Source organism: Triticum urartu, chromosome 5A, assembly GCF_056163025.1.
Source record: "Triticum urartu cultivar PI428250 chromosome 5A, HENAU_Tu73, whole genome shotgun sequence".
NCBI classification, from domain to species: domain Eukaryota; kingdom Viridiplantae; phylum Streptophyta; class Magnoliopsida; order Poales; family Poaceae; genus Triticum; species Triticum urartu.
In genome coordinates, this window is record NC_141877.1 from 542490668 (window position 1) to 542512125 (window position 21458).

At 45.8% G+C, this 21458-nt stretch overlaps 3 protein-coding genes across 3 annotated transcripts; 2 read left to right on the plus strand and 1 right to left on the minus strand.

Moving 5' to 3' along the window:
• The first annotated feature begins 337 nt into the window (after window positions 1-337).
• LOC125510403 (BTB/POZ domain-containing protein At2g46260) lies at window positions 338-3469 on the plus strand. Its single transcript, XM_048675569.2, has 5 exons — window positions 338-610; window positions 1989-2107; window positions 2187-2250; window positions 2643-2922; window positions 3044-3469. The coding sequence occupies exons 1-5, from the start codon at window positions 460-462 to the stop codon at window positions 3264-3266; spliced, it is 837 nt and encodes a 278-aa protein (XP_048531526.2). The 5' UTR covers window positions 338-459; the 3' UTR covers window positions 3267-3469.
• A 1334-nt stretch (window positions 3470-4803) lies between these two features.
• Window positions 4804-6390, minus strand: LOC147972665 (E3 ubiquitin-protein ligase WAV3-like). Its single transcript, XM_087521586.1, has one exon. The coding sequence runs from the start codon at window positions 6373-6375 to the stop codon at window positions 4804-4806; it is 1572 nt and encodes a 523-aa protein (XP_087377712.1). The 5' UTR covers window positions 6376-6390.
• An 8734-nt stretch (window positions 6391-15124) lies between these two features.
• Window positions 15125-17899, plus strand: LOC125510405 (BTB/POZ domain-containing protein POB1-like). The gene is made up of 5 exons (XM_048675571.2): window positions 15125-15496; window positions 16264-16382; window positions 16462-16525; window positions 16907-17183; window positions 17306-17899. Exons 1-5 carry the CDS (start codon window positions 15319-15321, stop codon window positions 17553-17555), a joined length of 888 nt encoding a protein of 295 aa, XP_048531528.1. The 5' UTR covers window positions 15125-15318; the 3' UTR covers window positions 17556-17899.
• The last annotated feature ends 3559 nt before the right edge of the window (window positions 17900-21458 follow it).

The window sequence follows — 21458 nt, forward strand, 5'->3', positions numbered from 1 at the left end:
AAAAAAACTAGCTAATTGTTCATGCATTGCAACGGAGATATACTTATTCTAGTGGGTTAGCATCAATATTGCTCGACATATAACTTACTCCGATCATATTTTAATGCAGAAAGTAATTTGATTTCATTGAGTTACTGCAAAAGATTTAATTTGATTGCCCGTGTCCGACATGTAGCTAGAATGGTTTACTTTGATTGAGTTAATGCAATTATGTTACACCCACCGGTATGAGGCCTTGCAAAAGATTTAATTTAATTTATTTTTTTGAGAGTAAATTTGATTTAATTGATATAATGAAAAACATTTATGGTCGGAGAAATGAAAGGAACGACCTCACCTCCCCTCGTCTCTCTTATCTCAGCAACACAGCAGTCCCTTTCCCCTTCTTCCTACGCCTCCAGGCCATCTAGCTCGCTCGGATTACGGCCGTCGGCGGCGGTGCTTCCAGAGGTGAGCGGCATGGCAGGGGCGGGGGCGGAGGAGGCGGTGGTGGGCGAGAGCTTCGAGTTCGCCTTTGACAAGGAGGCCTTCTCCGACAAGAAGCTGCGGGTCGAGGTCGTCGGTAGCGACGACGCCGCCAGCCGCAAGCGCCGCCGCGAGGACGACAAAAGTGAGCACAGCACCTCCGGCAGATCCATCGCATCTCCCCCACTTCTTTGCGCGCAAATTAAACCCCTACGCAACTCGGATCTGGATTTGTGTGATTTTCTCCTCTGTTCGTTCGTTAGGGATCTGTGGGTAGGTAAAGGGGGAGTAAAACAGAGGAGATGTTTTTCTTAAATAAAAAAAGTTTGGATTTTTGAGCTGTACGCCTGTACTCTACGATGTAATCCAGGCGACTGATTTGGATGCAGCACATCTGTGGCCACATATTTGGATGTAGCAGTAGTTTTCAGCAGACTGCATCATACCATTACCAGTAAGATATAGTACTCCTTAGAATTTATTTTGCATGCGATAGGTCTGCAGGACCAGTGGGATGCGGACTGGTTAAGGGTAGTTACTATGTGTGATTCGTGTTTCCGTGGCTGTCTGTGTGATCCAGGCAGCACAATTCTTCAGACTCAGATCCAAGGAAAACAAGCTGATCAATTATTTCACATCTTTCACAAGAGAAACGTGATTTGCTTGATTGCTGCATTGAATCTGCAGTTGTTAAATCTCTGGATGTAGCATCGAAAGGTCCAACACAAGTAGAAGGACAGATTCATCAAAACTGTTATATTTCTGAATGTATACATGGATATGTAGAAATATGTTTAGGTTTTTATTTTTTTTGCGAATAAGAAATATATTTAGTTAGGAGGTGTGGAGTGAGGAGCTCCTAAATCTCTAGAACTCTCTCCATAACCCTGCTCTCTGTTCCACATTTCATCTCAATTTCTGTCGTTTTGCATTGATACATTTACAGTCGATATTATTCTGCTCATAATCACTTACTTTTAGTTAGTACGAACACTTGTGCACTGTCGTACACACCGGTAATGTTGGTACAGTACTAGCACAGTCCATTCGTCAACTATATGTAGTACTAGTTGACTATTTTTTCATAAACGAGCAACATACTATTTACGACCCAGTCCTAGTGAGATACCATGCTACTGCTTCTAGTTGGTTGGGAGGTATGGAATACTGATTAATTACATAAAAGAAGATAACATTGCAAGACTTTAGTCTGGTGTTTGTCACTTGAGTGCAAGTTGAACAAAATTCTAATAGGATCCCTGTGGTAACTTTTGTGAATACTTCACTCACCGACATATGAGCGTGCTTATTATGCTTGATGCAGCTCAATAGGTGTCCAGTTTTTTGTATGTTCAACATTTTGTTGCTTTTCTATAGGTTGATTAAATGAATGTGCGACATAGAGAACATGTTGTTCCAAATATTTGAACAGCAAAAATCTTGTCTAGGAATTTCGTTAAAAACCTTCCACTCCCTAATTTTGCACACTTTCTCTGTATTTATCTGACATTGGTATTTTGCAGGTGATGAAGGAGAATGTGTTGATTCTTCTTCTATAGTGATGGCTGCACCAATTTTACGAGTCACTACCATGCATATCAATTCGGCCATTCTTGCTGCAAAAAGCCCTTTCTTTTTCAAGGTAATTTTGATGACATTCTGAAATGCATCTTTTCTATAGCCACTTTACTTAGCTTTCTGATAAACTCAATGCTTCTTAGCTTTTCTCAAACGGCATGAAAGAGTCTGACAAGGGACAGGCAACACTTCGAATAGCTGATTCAGGTAACAGCGTACAATGCACTCTTAGATTCTTCATCTTATAACTGATGATTCTAGTTTGCTATTGTGATTATATTGTCGATTTCTGTATTTTAATATGGTAACTTGTGTGTGTGTGTGTGTGTGGGTGGGGGGGGGGGGGGGGGTTGATTATGAATTGGTCATTCTCATTGACCTACAGACCACACCGACAAAATGGATTCTCGGTTCTTTGTGTATTATAGTTTTTTGAGTTGATTGCTGAAAGTCGATGGTCATACTTAAATGATCATGCAGTCATAAAAATAGCCAGCCCCCTTCCTTTGTGATCCTTTATTTAATGCTACCTTTTGAGATTTATTGAACTGTTTCATTTATCCTAATTCCTTCTTGCTCTCATTTCTTACTGGGAACAGAGGAAAATGCCTTCATGGAGCTTTTGTACTTTATGTATAGTGGAAAGTTGACACCAACAACTGAGCCCACTCATCTGGTTGATATCTTGATGGCTGCCGACAAATTTGAGGTCATTTCTTGCATTAAGCTTTGCGGTCAGTTGCTCACAAGCTTGCCTATGACCCCAGAATCTGCAGTGCTGTGCCTAGATCTACCATATTCCATTTCAATGGCACCTGCCCTGGCAGTGGCAGCCAAGAAATTCTTTGCTGAAAGATACAAGGATTTCCTGTCAACAAAGTAAGTAACCCCATTGGATTGAGGCACCCTTTTCTTTTCCTTTGTTAGTAAGCATGTCGACATTCTTGTAAGCGTGCAGAGGTCAACTAAGTGATCCCCATTTGGTTTTGTTGCATCTCAGGTTACAAGACGAACTGATGAGGATCCCTCTCGCAGGGATCCTAGCCATCTTATCAAGGAATGACCTCGGAGTTTTACCTGAAGAAGCCGTCTATGACTTTGTGCTCAGGTGGGCTGATTCGCAGTACCCAAATCCAGAAGAAAAACGCAAGATCTTGAGTTCACAGTTACTTCCACTAGTACCACTAGTGCGAAGTAGAGTCAGAACCATTGTACTTGATTAGCCGTCTTGTATAATCAACTTCAGTCTAGAGTTGATTATCTTGTATGTGATAGACCCTGTAGGGCTGTAGGCTGGTGAGATACATAGTCTGGTTTGTGTGACTAGTGTACCGTGTCGTTGCCGTGTTTGTCCTGCTATGCAGCAAAGTCGCTGAACTGTCTTTGTCGGAAGTTGGCTGATATATTGCTGATTACCTCTGTAAAACGATGGAGTGTAATCCTTAGAATCTATGCCCACCTCCCCAATGGGTGGCATCTGAGCCCAGATCAGGTGCCGATTCTCGTTGTCCCGGAGACAGGCCGCACCCGCCTCGTAGAGATCAACTGTGAGTCGCGTGCGCATGCACCGAGCCCACCCAGAGCGCGCGGCTTGACGCCGACGCCCTTCCCCTCCCCGTCCCCACCACCACCACCGCCGAAGAGGAGGAAGTGGCTGGTGGATTTCAAGATGGAGGACTCCCAAGAGGGAGTTCAAGCGCAAGCAGGAGGAGTGTGAGGGCCTGGAGGAGATGATGGTGTTGTCGGCCGCAGGTGATGTCTATGTCTCCAAGCTTGACGTGAAGGAGGAGGTGATGGAGGACCGGTTGTCCACCTCGGAGTGGAAAACGACCTTGTACGGGCAGTTGTGGTTATGGACGACCACAATGCTATGCAGCCCGCCCTCACCACCACCGACAGTGCCGCTGGCCTCGTGGGCGCCGTGGTCACCACCCCCGCCACCATTACATCCTGCCCTGCAATGGCAGGTGTCGGGGGGGGGGGGGGGGGGGGGGGGGGGAGCCCACCTCTCGCCGTCGCTGCCCTACATCGGATTCACCATGGATGACGAGGACGACGACATTGTAGGCGAACACGATGGCGGAAGAAAGATCTACCTTTTTCTGTTATTTTTGTTAATTTCAAATAAAATTAATGTGTGGACGTGACTTTTGTGGACCTTTTAATAAAATTTTAAAAACAGTTCGTGAATTAGAAAAAAAGTTTATTGATTCATAAATTGTTTGCTGGTCCGAAAAGTGTTCATGCATTTCAAAAAATGTTCTTGAATTAGAAAGAACACCAATTTCGAATGAAATGTTCGTCTATTCTCGAATTGTTCGCCGATTCAAAAGAAAATGCTTAAAACCCGTTCGCAATATAAAAAAATGTTCACAATTTTTTTAAAAATGTTTGTAAATAGTATCTAATGTTCACGATTTTTAAAAATGTTCCCAAATTTGTAAAAATGTTCACGAATGATCGAAAGTATGTAGTTAAATGGTAATGCTTCTGAGTCTTTGTGACTATATACCCGCGTGAATTTTGAAGAATTAACTGCCGGGGTGGATCAGCATATTATAGTATATTTTTTTTAAAATGTTTCTTGAAATTCAGAATAATTCTTTGAGTTGCCAAGTTTTTTTACAACCACGATATTTTTTTTTCGAAAATGTGAACATTGCTTCAATTTGTGAATAAAATTGAAAAAAGAAAAAATTTCTTGCATTTGTGAACAACATGCGATGAGATGTGAACATAATATGGTCATCGTATTATGAATTAATCCTCTGTCAGGTCTTGCTTGATCTGTTTATTAAGCTGGCTGGATCCGGCGTCGCTGCTGCTGCCACGCTTTCTGCTCTGCTCACGCGACGTCTCCACCATCTCCTCCATCTTGGGAGTCAGGTACGCCCGGGCCTTGCTCGCCGACTGCAGCTCCACCGCCGAGGCGCGCTGCTGCGCGTGTGAGCTCATGCCGGCAAGCAGGCACGCGCGCCCCGTCTGCTGGTACTCCCGCCGGTCCCCCACGCGGGCGCTCAGGTCGCGCAGCTCCTCCTTGATCGCCTCACACGTGGGATCATCTCCGGCCGTCCCAGGCGCCGACCTCTCCACCGCCTTTAGCCGGGAGTCCAGTATCCGCGCCGCGCTGGCGTGTTGCCCTCCTTCAGCTGCCTCCCGTGCGGCCGCGATGTCTTGGGTCGTGGCAAGGCGGACGCGCTCCCGCTCCACCTCCATGCACGGATGCGGCAGGTCGGTCAGCTCCAGCGGCCTCTGGATCACCGCCGCGGGTGCGGCGGCGTTGGCGGCCTGCCCTGTCGCGGCGTCATTGTAGCCGCAGGTCACCTTGATCAGGCGGGTGACCGACTCCGCGGGCCGGGCTCTCGGCACGTACACGAGCACCAAGAAGCGCCTCTCCTCGCCGTCGTAGAGCTCTCCGACGCCGATGGAGGCGGCGCGGCCGTCGGCGTCCACGTGGTTGCCGTAGCAGCCCGACTTGACTTCCTGGACGTGCACGCCTCGGTGCAGGCACGTGACGGCGATGCGCGCCTCCTGCACGGCGACCGACAGGAGCCCGCCGATGCACTGCGCGAACGAGTCCTGGATCGCCGCCTGGTTCCCGACGAAGGAGAAGGTGCCGCCCGTGGCCTGCGCGATGGTGTGCAATGCCGCGGCGTCGTGGTTGGCGCCGAAGCCGAACGTGTGGATCGGCCCGGGCCGGCTACCAGCGAGCACGAACAGAGGCGGCACAAGGTCCATGTACCTCTTATTGGCCCTGAGGCGCGAGTCCTGGCCGTCGGAGAGGAGGATCATGCTGGCGACGGAGTTCTTGAGCCGGCGGCCGACGAGCACCTGGGCGCCCACACGGAGGCCCTCGCCGATGTTGGTGCCCGACCCAACAACAAGGGAGTCCACCGCGAGCTTCGCCGAGGCCTTGCCCGCGTCCGACATGCGCGCGAGGCAGGTCAAGCGGGCCGCCCGACCCGAGAAGGACACTACGGAGAGGCGATCGGCAGGGCCGAGTTGATCGACGACGAACGCCATGGCCTGTTTCAGCAGCGCCAACTTTTGGCCCTTCATGCTGCCGCTGACGTCGAGCACGGTGACGAGGTCGAGCGGCGCGCGCGCCACGTCGGCGGGCGCCCTGGCGTGGACGAGCACCGCGAACTTGTCCCTGAACGCGCCCCTTCCGATGGCCGGGAACTCGCAGTGAGTCTTGAGGACCAACCCCCGGCCGTTGTTTGCCAGGGGTTTCTTCTCCTCCACCGGCTCGTCGTCTTGGTAGTACGCGGCAGCCGGGGCCGCCGCCGGCGGCGGCGGCACGGCGAGATAGGGAACCTTGGTGTGCGACATCGATGTGCTAGCTAGGGTTCGGTCGATTTCGTTGGCGAGATGGATTTGAATCGGCCTGTGCCTAGCCCAACTGCCGTAGTATATGGAAGGAAACTGATCAACAAAATCTTCGAGAGTGCATTTTGCTGGAATTTAGTCTATTTTGCTATTTTGGGTAGCCCAATAACTATTTCAGAAATTCCTAATAAATCTTAGAAACCCACTTAGTCCATTTATGTAAGGCAAGGAATACTATTAAAGTTTAGTCCCACATTGCTAGTTTAGTGGGAGTTGGACCTCCTTATAAGGGAGGTTCTTTCCCCATTTGTATGAGCATGAAAACAAGAGGGATATCCACGCGTGCTCCTCCTCTGCCGCCTGCCTCGGCACGACGCGCCGCAGGTTGCGGGAATGAGCCGAGCTGATATCTAAATTTTTACCACGCACGACGGGTATACGGAAGGTCACGGGGGAGTTGAAACGTTTTCTGTAGTGGACACTGAATTCGAACGAAGCGCCTCTTCGGCCGCTGCCTGTTCGCTTCGTCTCCCTTCGTTGCTTCACCTCCTGCCGCAGCCTCTTCGCGTCCTTCTCCTGTGCCTATATAAGAGAGGTCGCTCCTCTTCAGAGAGACACAACAGAAGCTCCTCTTCCTCTCGCCACAAAGTTCCGGCCACTGCGCTGGTGCTACGTTCTTCCCCATCCCGTCTTGCGGCGTGCACCGCAGGTCGGGACAGTAGGCCTCCGAGACCGCACATTTTGGGTCATGTATGGAAGAAGGGTGATAAGGTTTTTGGGGAGCGCTCAGCGCGACTACTGGCTGCTTCATCACGGACGATCCGGTCGCCGACGACTACTTCCCCGACGATGACTTCTTCCCCGACGTCCACAACCTCCTCGACGACATGGCAGGCGAGGACACCGACCCCAAGTCCAGCGCTTCTGCTGCTGCTGTCCCGTACGTGTTCTTGTCTTTCCTGTTAAAGGTTCTGCCACAGTTCCTTGTTCTAGTCCTTGTCCTACACATGATAGGTTCTACTTCATATATGCTACTTGCTATACTGTCTGCTTTAGATATGATAGGATACGGTTCATATATACAGAAGCTATTTACCTTCTCTCTGTCAGAATGCATGACTTGTTTTATCTCTACTATATTAGTCATGCTTTATCTAGTATTTCTGTTAATAAAATCATTTGGTAAATTGCTCATATTTCCAACACATTTTCTACCATGCACAGTATATACCGTGCATTGTCTACAGGGTGGGAAAGATATCATAATGTACTACTAATCACCTGCTATACGTCTCACTCTTGTCAGATGGTCAGTTTGTGTGTCAGCCTTTTTCTAAATATAAATAATGTCCTGTCCCTTGCATGCCTCCCCTATCCCCTTGCGACTCTATCACAGAAATATATTTCCTCTTCTAGTATGTAACTGTTTAGATGCTTGATATCTTCTGAAATAAAAGTTTCTTTTATATTCTATTTAGACAAATGTTTTTATACCAATGATATATTTTAAACAAGACTAGTAGAAAACTGATCTATGTACCATAATGAGTTTCTGTGCACATCAAATTGATCTATAGAAAACTTGATGAAACTTGGTACATAGTTTTTTTTACAGTTTCGTAAGGTCTCACCATGTTTTAGATTCGAATTTGAAAACTTGTCAAAATATATTCAACGGCGATCTTATTTTAAAGTTCCCTTCAATAGTAACACAAATATGCAAATGTATCTAAATCAAACTAATATTTCAAAAGATAAAATAAATTTAAATTTTAGAATCATACTCTCATACTGCTGGTATTTACTTCGGGGATGAGAGGAGAGATATTGCAAGTTACTGTAAGAAAAAGTTGTCTGCACATGGAGAAAAGGTGACTGATTGACAGGGTCATAAATTGTGGTTTACTAAACTATACAATGAGAACATGCATGCATAGATGCGAATCTCAAAGAGAGTGAGTGGCTGATATATGCACGGTATTTACCATGCATAGGAGAATGTCTTTTCCTACTATAACATGCTCCATGCATGCTGGGACATTCCAAAACATATTTATTTTTTCAGAAATGTAGGATGTTTTCCATATCTATATGGTCTGAACAGTTTTTTTTCTTTTTTTGCAGGATGAAAAGGATTTCATTACTCAAGGAATTACAAGATCGTTCCTACACAACATAGGAACATCCGCAGGCCCAAATCGCAGCCACACAGCCGTGCGATCCTCCACACGGCCAAAGGCAGCTAAATAGAAACAGGGTTCTGGTTCCTACTAAAAGCATCTCTAACATACCCTTTAAACTTGCAAACTGTAAAACTGGGATACAGATCGAAAAAAATACATATTAAAAGTTCATTTTAGCTACGGACAAACAGACACTATAAAACAAACTATAAAACTGGGATAAAGAGCTCCTTCTTCCAGTCCCCTTCCGCAGCCGGCCGCGCCCTGTCGCCCGTCGGCCACGCCCCATCATCACGTCGGCCGCGCCCCATCATCACGTTGGTCGTGCCCCTTTGCCTGCCGTGCCGGGAGGATTCCGGCGGCTAGGCTGAGGTCATGGGAGTAGGGGCGGAGCCACAATTTAGACATGAGGGGGGCGAGGAATATAATAATCGTTTGAGAGACACCACCCAAGAATATAGTCCCTAAAGTAGAATTGATATGATTGTATTGTAACATATGTCTGGGAATATATATATAAACTACATTTCTACCAGTTGCATATCAATAGGATTGGGGTTGGAATTATCATCTACAACCGGTTGCTTCTAAGGTGGATTTGCATTTTCTGTAACGTTTGAGTTAGAAGCAATGGGCTTGAAAAACAAAATATGTTGGGCTGCAGAAAAAAAACCAATATATTTTTGTTGTATCATTTCTCTTCATCGTTCACTGATTGAAATATAACATTTCAAACGATAAACAAGGAGTAAAATTAGAATCCTAGATTGTAATTTTACCGCCACTATCTTCAACGGAATTGTATTAATTCACAAAGATAATTATTTAGCAGTGATGTACCTTGATTCTTTGAAGTTGATCTTGTGATGCATGATGCCGGTGCAGCACACAGGGTGGCATGGGCTCCATCGTGGATTCAATCGCCACAGGAGTGGAGTGCCCTCTGACTTGTGCCGCAGCGGCGGACAGGTAGAGGAGACGACGGTATGGAGCGCACGGAGCCAGCAGCCCTAGAAGCCATGATGCCCACGAACAAAATTACCAGAAGGATAGGAAACAGACTGCCTGATCTCAAGCCAACTCCACCGCGCGATCTTATCCTGTTCGACCCTGTTTGTTTGGGATAAAAGGGACAAAAAAAAGCGGCCCAGCGCGCGGGAGCAAACAGACTTTTGTCCGCTTTGTGTCCATTTTCGACCCATCCCCGGTCCAAATTTGCGCCGGTTTTGAGGTGAAACGGACAGTGCGCGGACGGGCGGGACGCGCACGCTTGTCCTCCCCTGGCCCGCCTGTCGGTGGGAGAAACCAAAAACCCCCCGACGGCCATTTGGCGCCATTTCTCCCAAACCCTTCCACGTCCCTCCCGCCGCCCCCCTCTCTCCCCCGTCCATGGCCGACGCCCCGCCGAGTTCCAGCGGCCTGGCCGTCGACCCGACCGCAAAGGTGAAGAAGAAGGCGCCAAGGAAGCCGCGGTCGGAGTACACGCCGGAGGAGATCGCCAAGTTGGACGCGGAATCGGCGAAGAGGAGGGAACGGAGAGCGGCCGTCAAGATGAATGCCGCCGCGGCCAAGTTCGCCGCCCAGCGCGAGGAGCTGGAGGCCGCGCGGCGCAAGGCCGCTGCCGACGAGAAGGAGGACCTCGTCAACAAAGCGCACGCCATCCTCATGCTTGGCATGGGCCGTCCGACGGGGTTCCATGCAGCGGCCATCGGCCCAGCGAGCACAGGCTCGTCGGTCGCCCGGCCTACACACTGCCAGTCGCTGACGTCGCGCGCCGCGCCCATGTCGCCCGGCTTTCCTCCACCCAGGCACGACGGCCAGACCCGTTTCTCGGCGTCGCCGAACGTGGGCTTGTTCGCGCCGTCCACACCATGCCCCGCGGCCGTCATCGACCTCAACGTGACGCCTGGGTCCAGCAGCGGCGGGCGGCCTTCCGTCGAGATGCAAAGAAAGTAGGCGCGTGCACCGTTCACGGGCACCATGCCGGCCCCCCGCGTGTTGTTTGACGAAATGCCAACCTCAACGTCGACGGTGGACGACCCCTTCTACAACCAGTACATGGAGGACGTGATCTTCCAGGGTGGGCATGGCCGTGCCTACGACCCCGATGAGACCCAAAGTCAGGATGGCCGCGCCCGATACGTGCCCGATGAAGAGGCCGATGACCGTGCTGACTACGACCATGGTGATTCATGGCATGAAGACGATGACATCTATGTCGAAGGTGAAGATGAAGATGAAGCCAATGATGTTGATATTGGTGGCGCTCCATTGTTCATAGACGAGCTCACCCAAAGAGCGGAAGCACAAAAGAAGCGGAAGAGCATTCGCACCGGTTCATATACACAAGATGAGGACAAGTTGATTTGCCAATGTTGGATGGAGATTAGCTAAGATCCAAGGACCGGCGCGCAACAAAAGGGCATTGTTTTTTGGACGAGAGTCCACAAAACATTCCATGAAAGGAAGATGCTTGAGCCCTACCAAATTACAAGCAACCGTGGCATCGGTTCGATTCAAAAAAGATGGTTGTTCATCCAACAAGAGTGCAACAAGTATTGTGCCGCACTTGAGAGCGTTGAAGCACGGCCGGTGAGTGGTCTCGGCGTTGGAGACATGGTATGCTCTTCTCTTTCTAGCCCTTGCTACGGCCATGAGACTTCGGCCGTGTATATGTTTGCATGTTCACTTGTTGTTGATCATGTGGTGTAGGCATTTCAATCTTTGGAGGCATTCAAGGCCCGGCACAATGACAAGCCATTCACTCTTACGCATTGTTGGACGATCATCAACAATTGCCCTAAGTTCAAGGATCAATACCGTGAATTTCAAAGAAAGAGAGGCAAGAAGACGACCAAGTTCGTCGGAGGTGGGGATGGCGAGGCGTTGAAGAGGCCGAGGGGCAAGAACAACTCAAAGGTGGACGGCATACATGACGCCTCATCCATGGCCTTGCATGAGACTTTGCATGGCATGATGTCACATAAGGATGTGAGGGACGAGAAGAAGCGGCAAAGTAAGGACGAGCAAATGAAGCAATACCTAGACCTCCAACGACAGAAGCTTGAGATGGAGGAGGCGGCCAAGAAGAGGAAGATAGACATGGAGGAGGCGGCCCGGCAAAGGCAGCTCGACATGGAAGAGGCCGCCTGGCAAAGGCAGCTCGACATCGAGGCCGACAACGTCAAGGTCAGGCAGAGGCAGCTCGACATCGATGCCACCAATGCCGCCACCAAAGCGAAGGAGGTGGCCCTTGCGATCATGAGCGTGGACTTGTCGAAGATGAGCGACAAGACGAGGGCCTGGTTCGAGGCCAAGCAGAAGGAGATGCTCGACGCCGAAGGCCTGAACTAGGTCGTCCGATCGGTGTGGCCGTTCTTTTTGGAGGCTGGCATGGGTGCCGCCCGCCCGCTGGGCCGCTGGCAGTGTGCCGGCGAAAAAACATTCATTTTGGAGGCCGGCTGTGTTGTCGGCCGCTGGCTGTGTTGCCGGTGAGGACAACTATTCATTTTGAAGGCTGACTGTGTTGCCGGCCGCTGGCTGTGTTGCCGGCGATGGTCGTATAGGCCGCTGGCTTTATTGCCGGCGTGATGAACTCGGGTCGTGAACTGGGGCTTGGTATTTAAAATGTCCCTTTTTTTTAAATAGACGCGGACAGGATGGGGCAAAAGGATGCGGCCGCGCGCTGGATGCACGGCCACCGCATTTTAGGACAGGCCCGGACACGACCCCAAATCCCTACTCAAAAGGACAAAAACCGGACAAAACAGACGTTCGTTTAAGGTCGCGCGGTAGAGTTGGCCTCACGGATGCACGTTGCCTTTTTTTCTGATGTGTACAACTAGCGATCAGGGCATCAAGGGATGCTTTCTCAGGTTGGGCCTTTGGGCTGGAATGTTCGTGCCAGGCCATTAGCGTTAAATTTAGGACTACCGAAGTTCGCACTTTACGTATACGTAGAAGTACCAGGTAAGGAAAACTCACAGGGGGGGCGAGGCGATGGGGGGTGTCTGACCCTGTTCACACCCCCTGCCTCTGCCTCTGCATGGGAGCCCACGGCGATGTCGAGCTCGTCCAATTCAAATCAGTAGCGACCGATTGCGGTGTCTAGTGGCAGCCTTTTTCGATGTGCGGTGATGAATTTCGGCGAGTTTAGAGCGGATTTCGGCAAACTCCACGATGGCGTGTTTGCTTCGACAAGGTTTGACCGGTATACGGGCCCCCCTAGATTTGGCCTTCCAACCTTCAAAGATAAGGATTTCGGGTGTGCATTTTCGATGGCTCTTAAAAAATTTACGAGTTGGATCATTTTTATGGTTTCTGTTATGCTCATTTTTTTCGACCAAAACTGTAAAACGTAAAAAAATTACGAATTTGACCACTTATACAGGGTCTGTTAGAGATGCTCTAATGTGAGTAATATAATATCCCTATGTCCAAAAAGACTCTTAATTTCGTTAACCATAATCACATGCAGCGATCTGTCCAGTTCAGGCGACTGGATTAACTTCACAGCATCCATGCAATCCATCTCAATATCCACCGGCACCCGCACATTTCTATTTAAGGTCAATCATAATTTTCACTAGGTTTATGAGGAATATCAACATCTACAATACCAGTAAATACATTATCCAATATATTTTTATAACATACTTATTTTATAGTGGTAATATCATCTGGAAGCATAGAACTTACGTCGCATGTCAGTTTGATGCTAAAACTTTCAAAATACAGTTTTGTGATCACCTTTTTTTTGCATCGGTTTCGTGGTCATCTAACTTGACTCAAGCATGTAGAAACGGTCATAGTACGCGTATCCATGTGCATGGCCCCACCTATTAGTGAGTGGGTGATGTATTGCAGCCCATTTTAGGCGCATTTTTTTAAAAATATTTGTAGGACGTAAGTAATAAAGTTATGTTCAAATATTTGTGTGTTAAAAATGTTATACATACATCTGATGATTAGTAAATAAAAACATTTAAATATAAATTTGTGTATTATATGTAAAATATTTGGTAAAACATAAGTAATAAAATCATTTAAGTTATTTATAAAACATAAGTAATAAAATTATGTTCAAATATTTGTGTGTTAAAACTGCTATACATACAATTGATGGTTAGTAAATAAACACATTTAAATATAAACATATGTATTTCTACTCTTATAAAAAACCGAGTTAGTGATAATGGTGTGTGTGCCATCTTGCAATATAGACCGTCCGATCTATATCTGACGGGTAGAAAGCAAACTATGACAATTTTACAAAAAGATACCTGCACCTTTCTCCACATTTGTAGATAAGGCCTTTCCTCGTTCATCCTTATCTCACACAACCTCATTGTTGAGCAATTAAAAAAGAAAGCCTCTGAAACAATTTGGCACAGTGCCCGCTGCAGGCGTCGTCCATCCCCATGCCTTCGCTCAGTCCGATCACCAATCACCACCACGCCCCACTCCTCCTCACCTTATCTCTCCTCTTTCTTGAGATATCATTGGTTTTTACACATGGGATTGCTGCCGCATGGGTCAATCACAACAGGTGTTTTATAAAAAAAAGCATCTTGATGTTCCGTGCAATGCACGGCCATCTTGCTAGTGCTAGAGAAAAGATGTAGCACTAGTAATAATAAAGGGCCTATTGCTTCTAGCGGTACGTCAAGAAAATTGTTCATAACGTAGCAAAATATTACCCACCAATGTCATGATTAAAAAAGCATAGAGGAATCCCTGGCCTGGGCCGGCTCATGCATTAGAGACCTTCTATACCGCGCTCTACGCGTTGAGAGAAGACGCAGCACGCCCGTTTGGGCCGGCCCATGTCTCGGTGGCTTGTTTTTTTTTCTGTTTTCCTTTTTTTCTACTTTAAATAATTTTGGGCTTAAAAAAGTTCTAAAAATTAGAAAAGTGAGAATTTTCAAATAAAATATTTAATAAATCATAAAATGTTTGTGGATTCAAAATTTTTGACGTTTTGCCAATTAAAAAATGTTCATGAATGGAAAAAAATCCTGAAAATTCAAAATCTATTTCTGACTTACAAAATCATGAATTCAAAAATTGTTCTTAATTTTAGAAAATTTTCAAAAAAATTCAATAGTTTTCACGAATTTTAAAAATGTTCATGATTTCAAATATGTGCATGAGTTTAATTTTTTTTCATGATTTCAGAAATTGTCATGATCGCACGAAATTGAGAGTGATAGTGTATCTTGATGACGCAACAAAATATGATCATGACGATTGAAGATTATGATTTTTTTCGTTGCAACGCACGGACCCTTAAGTCCAAGCCAGACAAATATTTTGAGATGTAGCGGTCGGTTAGACGCACCTACTCCTATGGACGAATGGCTAAAGCCGGTCATGACCATCCGTTTTGCCGACGCAAACGAACGCAAATCGAAAAATACGACCGTCCCACGCCACGCGGCCGCTCGGGTAGAACACACAAGCCCGTAAAATTGGCGCCTCGGTATTCGGGTGCAGGCGCGGCAGTCAGTGTCGCCACTGGCGCACGGCGAAGTCAATTCACAATCAATGGCGAGGCGTCCGACTTGCCCACCCTCCTCTGTCCTCTCTCCCCCCCTCTCTCTTATTAGTGGAGCACCTCTCTCACTCTCAGTCCCAATGCTCAGCGCAACACTCGTCCTGCCTCTTTCTCCATTCCCCCTTCCTCCGCCGCCAGCTAGGGTTACGGTCGCCGGTAGCAATACCTGTGATAGCGCCGGTGGGAGGGTGGCGGCGACCCGCGCGGATGGCCGGGGGAGACGCGTCGACGGGGGCGGAGGTGGACGCGGGCTTTGAGTTCGCCTTTGACAACGAGACCTTCTCCGACAAGGTGCTACGCATAGAGGTCGTCGCCGGCAGCGGCGACGCGCCTGGGCCGAGCGCCGGCGCCGCCAGCCGCAAGCGCCGCCGCGAGGGGGACGAAGGTGCGTGCGTGCAGGCACAGTACCCAGTCCGTATTAGCCATTAGTACTGGTATATAGGTACTAGATTCTAAGCGTCACGCTAATGACTAATCTAGGCACGTGCGTAGGTGCCTGCATGAAAGTATCGGTCAGATATGTGAGCGCCTCCAAAAAAATTAATCCATCTGTCCAAATCTGGCTACGCGAGTTCTCGCATGCTTTTTTGGATGTAAATTTCTCGCGATTGGGATCTGGATTTGGGGGAAATTTTCTGGCTTATTTTGGGGTTATACGTTTGTCTGTCCGTTTGTTTTCTAGGGATTGGTAGTAAAGAAAAAGAGATGAAATGTGTTGTGGTTTACTCTAAAATGTGTTCCATTTTTTTTTGGGGGGGGTGGGGGGGCATCGAGTGAGATACGTACAGGTTATGTGTGTTTAACTGTTTATGCATGATCCGTGTAGCTTGTAGATAGCTGTGATCAAAGCAGCACAATGCTTCAGCCTTAGATTGAAGGGACAAGGTGATCAATTATTTCACATCTTTCACAAGAAAAAATAATAATCTTCTTTTATCTCTGCACTGAATCTGCACTCAATGTATATCCAGTTTTTGTGATAATTAGCATTCCCCGCGTTTCTTGAGGTTGATCAAATGAATCTCGCGCATAGAGAATATGATGTTCCATATAGTTTAAGAATAAAAAAACCTGTCAAGTAATTCTGTCACGTGCCTCTTCTTCTCTAGCTTTGCATTTTCTTCTATATTATCCGACCTTAGATTTTCGCAGGTGGGGATGAAGAGGATATTGACACTTCTTGTACTGTGATGGGTACACCGATAATACAAGTCAAGACCATACATGTCAGTTCGGTGATCCTTGCTGCAAAAAGTTCTTTCTTTCTGAAGGTAATTCTGACAATCTTTAGAAATGCATTTGTTCTATAATCAGTTGACTAATCCTTCTGATAAGCTTCCTGCTTTTTAGCTTTTCTCAAATGGCATGAAAGAATCTGGTCAAACCCAGGCAACAGTTAGAGTTGCTGATTCAGGTAAGTAAAGTGTGCAATGTACTCTTCTTCATCTTCCTATTACCGATGGCTCTAGTTTGCTACTGTGAGTGTATTATTGAGTTATGTTTTTTTTTAATTTACAGTGATTATTATAGGGAGGCCTGTTTTAGAGTTTCCTCCCACACTTTTATACTTTGATAATGAATTGGCTATTCTCACTGCCAAATGAATATTTTTCTTGTGTGTTACCGATTTACCCAATTGATTACTGATAGTCAATGGTCATGCTTAAATAATCATCTAGGCATAAAAGAATAGCTATCACCGTTTTGGTGTTTATTTAAGTGTTTCCGTTTGAGATTTATCGAATTGTTTTATTAATCCTGATGCCTCCTTGTTTCCATTTCTTATTTGGAACAGAGGAAAAGGCCTTCATGGAGCTTTTAGGCTTTATGTATAGTGGAAAGTTGACACCGACTGAGCCCACTCTTCTGCTTGATATCTTGATGGCTGCTGACAAATTTGAGGTTGTTTCTTGCATGAAGCTCTGCGGTCAGCGGCTCATAGACCTTTCCATGAACCTAGAATCGGCAGTGAGGTGCCTAGATCTCCCATGTTGCATTTCAATGGCAGATGCCCTCCAAGAGGCAGCCCAGAAATTCTTTGCTGAAAGTGGAAGGTACAAGAAATTCCCGGAGTAAGTAACCCCCCTTGGAGTGAGATACCCTATTTTTTTTCCTTTATTATCTCAAGTGAAAGAACATTGTTGTCTCAAAAAATCATTATCTCAAGGCATCGCATGGTTTTGTCTCATGTCAGGTTCCAAGATGAACTAATGAGGGTCCCTTTCCTTGGGATTATGGCCATCTTGACAAGGAATGACCTTGAGGTTGCATCTGAAGTAGCTGCCTATGACTTTGTGATCAGGTGGGCCTGTTCATGGTACCCAGATTCGGAGGAAAGTCGCAGGATCTTGAGTTCTTTTTTAATTCCAACAGTGAGTGTACACAAGGCCAATGCCTTATTGTCAGATTTCATACAAAGCATGAAGAGTATTCTGAAGCAGTAGTGGTTGCGTGCATTAGCCACTAGCTTGATGTCCCTTGCCCCAATTCCCTTCCTGTTTTTGCGAGCGAGGAGAAGCCCCTGTTCCTCTGAACCATTCAAAACCTGAACTGTGATGCTCTAGTTATTTACTAGCATTGTTCTCCCTTTTGGCGACTGTAACGTAGCATGTGAACATCTAGAATTTGATGCTGGGGGTTCACCATCTCAGCACATGTGTGTGTTCTGCTACGCACCGAACGTGCTGGCCAGTTTATGTACACTTCGTCGGCTGATATATATCGCAGACTCTGTAATTTGGAGTATAATCCTTAAAATCTATGTTATGTGATGATCTTTTGCTGATTATCGCTGGATGTTTTATTACATACTTCCTGGAAGTCAGATAGGTATTTTAACAATGTGTGCTCCCTGGAAACTGGAACCGAAGCAATGTGGGTTACCCCAGAACTGAATACTTTTGTCTAGTTCACTGCTGACAAAGTCTATTGCTTTGCAGATTAGGGATTTCAACGTAAATGAATTTTCGAAAGTTTATTCACTAGTTTGTTCAGTTAGACCAATGTATCCAGGTTACCTGAATGTGACTGCTGTGAGTGGGCCGACACTTGCCAATGCCATCAAACTACAACTGAAAGTCACCTTCAAGTGCCATGGTTTTTGGGTATACTTTTCGGTTGCTCTTGTTGTTCACCTATTAGTATTTCTGTACATGGTTGAAACTGGGATGATTTTTATGTTCCCTTGAATGCAGATTACTATGGCATTTTCACCTAGTACTAACAAAATAAGCAGGAGCATGAACTTTCAGGTTCGGGGTTCCTATTGAAAGATAGTACCAGAATACATTCACCAAACAAGAACCAGTTCCTGAAATCGGACACCACAAAGAAAGAAAAGGAAATTTTGTAGCGTGGCCATTTCATACGGGTGGATTGACTCTGAACTTGCAGTTATTCCTAGTTCCTCTTGGAACGGACAGAAGATGGTGGGCGTCGCAACTCTTCTTGAACTACTCCCTCCGTTCCTTTTTATAAGGTGTATTTGTTTTTTCAAAAGTCAAACTCGTGCATGTTTGACCAACTTTTAAGAAAAATGTATCAATATCCAGAATCTGAAAATTATATCATTTGATCGATCAGGAAAGGTAGTTTCATATTTTATCTATTAGATATTGGAGATGTTTCTATTTTGTTCTATAATCTTGGTCAAACTTTAAAATGGTTGACTTGCACGGAAACCAATACATCTTATATCCTGAAATGGAGGGAGTACTAGCTAGCAAGAGTGATCAGTCACCTTGCAGAGTCAGGAGTCAGTCACGACGACAGACAGCGAGCAAGGTGGTGATGTTGCCGTGCGGCCAAATTCGCTGTTTGACCCTTTTTGGAAAGTTAAGCAAGATCTGACCCAGTCTCAAACAATTTCACGACCTGACCTTTTTCTTACCGTCGTGGTGTCTGGCGGTAGGGTATAACCGCATACCGCCATGGACCTTGGTGATAGGAGATTTAACTACGCCGTCACGTTTGTTTAACGTGAAAAACACCCTATCGCAAAGACAAGGCCGTTATTGCAGTTTGTGACCTGTTACAAGGGCACCTTCACCACTGATCGTGAGGAGGCTGTTGGACGCAGCGATCTATTTGGCATTCCTTGGTCGGAGTTCATTGCTGACAACAGCCCCTTCTTCGTTGACAATGAACTCCATCTGCGAGTTAATGTCAAGATAAGGGCATAAAGCTGAAGCCCTAGGGATGCATGTTGCAGCTGCTAGCTTGATGTGCCTCGCCCAAGTCCCTTTTTCTTTTTGCGAGCGAGGAGCAACCCCTTTTATTCTGAAACATGAAGAAACCTTAACTGTGTGCTCTAGTTGTTTGCTAGCATGCAAACATCTTGAATTTGATGCTGGGGGTTTCACCGTCTCAGCATATCAAAACTGTTATGTGTGCATGTGAGTGTTTCTGCATGTTAATGTATTATTGTTTTAAGTTGGCTGATATACGTTCCTCTCTAATTGTGTGTAGTGTAGTGTAATCTCTAGAATCTGTATTATGTGATCATCAGTTGGTGAGTATCCTTGGAACATTTCAGTACATACTTCCTGGCAGTCGATAAATTTCATCTAACCATGTGTGCTCCCTGGAAACAGGAACGTTTTAACGTGTCATCCCAGGACTGAATACTGCCGTATAGTTGAATGTCGACAAGACTGTTGCTTTGCATATAAGGGATTTCAGTGTAAATGAATTTTAGAAAGTTTATTCACTAGCCGAATGTATCCAGTCTCTTTACCGGAATGTGATTGGTGGTGGTGGTACTGTGTGTGATTCAGCAAGCAAAAACCAGTTCTTGAGATTGCTCACCCAAAAGGACAAGGGAAATCTGTAACTTACAACACTTGCACCATGCAAAATGGGCTGGGCAGTGAGCAGGACATGGCAGGTTACAAGTTTTGAAAAATGCAGATCACTATGTGGCTGTCACATCCAAGCTGATGGGATACTACTCCCACCTAATAATAATAAAGTCATTAGTGCTTCTGGCGGTACATCATATAAATTGTCTTTAAAATTGTAAAATATTACCCACCGATGCCACCTATAAATTACAAAAAACATTTCACACAGGGGAATCCTCCATCTGGGCCGGCCCACGGAGTAGGAAGCTCCTATACTGCGCTCTGCGTGTTGGGAGAAGATGCCGTGCGCTCGTTTGGGCCAGCCCATGTGCGGGCGGTCTGTTTTTTTTATTTTCTGTTTAATTTTTTCTCCTTTAAATAATTGGTACTTGGAAAAATTTTCGATTTTTTTTTAAAAATATTTTTTAAATAAAATGTTCAAGAAATGATAAAATGTTTGTGGATCCAAAAAATGTTCACATATTCAAAAAAATTTGTGGATTCAGAAAATGTTCGTAATATTTTAAAAAATGTTTGCATATTCATAAAATATTCACAATTTTAAGAAAATGTTTGGGAAATCAAAAAATGTTCATGTTTTTTGTAAAGTACGTGTATTAAAAAATATTATTGATATTAAAAAAATAGCCAAAATGTTGTCATGGCCTTTGCAGATCATGAATATTTTTTCTCCCGTTACAAGGCACGGGCCCTTTTGCTAGTTTATACAAAGGTATTTACCTTTTTTTTAGAATACAAAGATTTAGCTTGGAACATGTTTAGAGCAACTCTAGCAGATCTCATAAAAGGCCTCATCCCTTATAATAACCGTCAGTTTACAAGTTTTGTCAAAAAAGAAATAATGAACCTGAACATATCCTGCATATTAGGGGGGAGGGGGGGGGGGCTTGTATGAGATCTCACGTTAGGTGAGATCATGAGATCAACCTCAAAAATACATATTTAGACATTTTGAAAAAAAAAAACTAAAATTATTTGACAACACCCATATGATGTATGTCTACAACTCCAAGAAAATCAGCTCAAAATTCAATATACATTTAAAAGTTCAGAAAAGACAAATTTGAATGTGAATAATGGCCTTGCGGGGTTAATAATAGTGTCAAAGTATTATTCGACCTATGTTAATAGGGAGTATGTGGACATAAAATCATTATATCAAGGCATTGCGGGGTCTGTTGCATTTCAGGTTCTAAGATGAACTGATGAGGATCCCTCTTGGTGGGATTGTAGCCATCTTGTCAAGGAATGACATCGGGGTTGCATCTGAAGTAGGTGTCTATGATTTCGTGCTCAGGTGGGCCTGTTCAGCGTGCCGACACTCAGAGGAAAGACAGAAGGTCTTGAGTTCTCATTTACTGCCACCAGTACGTTTACGTATGACTGATTTTTTTATTTTTTTTATAGAAAAGAAGGATGACCCCGGCCTCTGCATCTGGAAGATGCATACGGCCACTTTATTGATTATTCACGAGGACCTTACAA

Bases quoted from the DNA above. Each gene is read 5' to 3' on its own strand.
- LOC125510405 (XM_048675571.2), top strand. From the start codon at position 15,319: ATGGCCGGGGGAGACGCGTCGACGGGGGCGGAGGTGGACGCGGGCTTT. The intron at 15,497-16,263 runs GTGCGTGCGTGC...AGATTTTCGCAG, and splicing joins CCGCCGCGAGGGGGACGAAG to GTGGGGATGAAGAGGATATT. The intron at 16,383-16,461 runs GTAATTCTGACA...CCTGCTTTTTAG, and splicing joins AAAGTTCTTTCTTTCTGAAG to CTTTTCTCAAATGGCATGAA.
- LOC125510403 (XM_048675569.2), top strand. From the start codon at position 460: ATGGCAGGGGCGGGGGCGGAGGAGGCGGTGGTGGGCGAGAGCTTCGAG. The intron at 2,251-2,642 runs GTAACAGCGTAC...TACTGGGAACAG, and splicing joins ACTTCGAATAGCTGATTCAG to AGGAAAATGCCTTCATGGAG. The intron at 2,923-3,043 runs GTAAGTAACCCC...GTTGCATCTCAG, and splicing joins AAGGATTTCCTGTCAACAAA to GTTACAAGACGAACTGATGA.
- LOC147972665 (XM_087521586.1), bottom strand. From the start codon at position 6,375: ATGTCGCACACCAAGGTTCCCTATCTCGCCGTGCCGCCGCCGCCGGCG.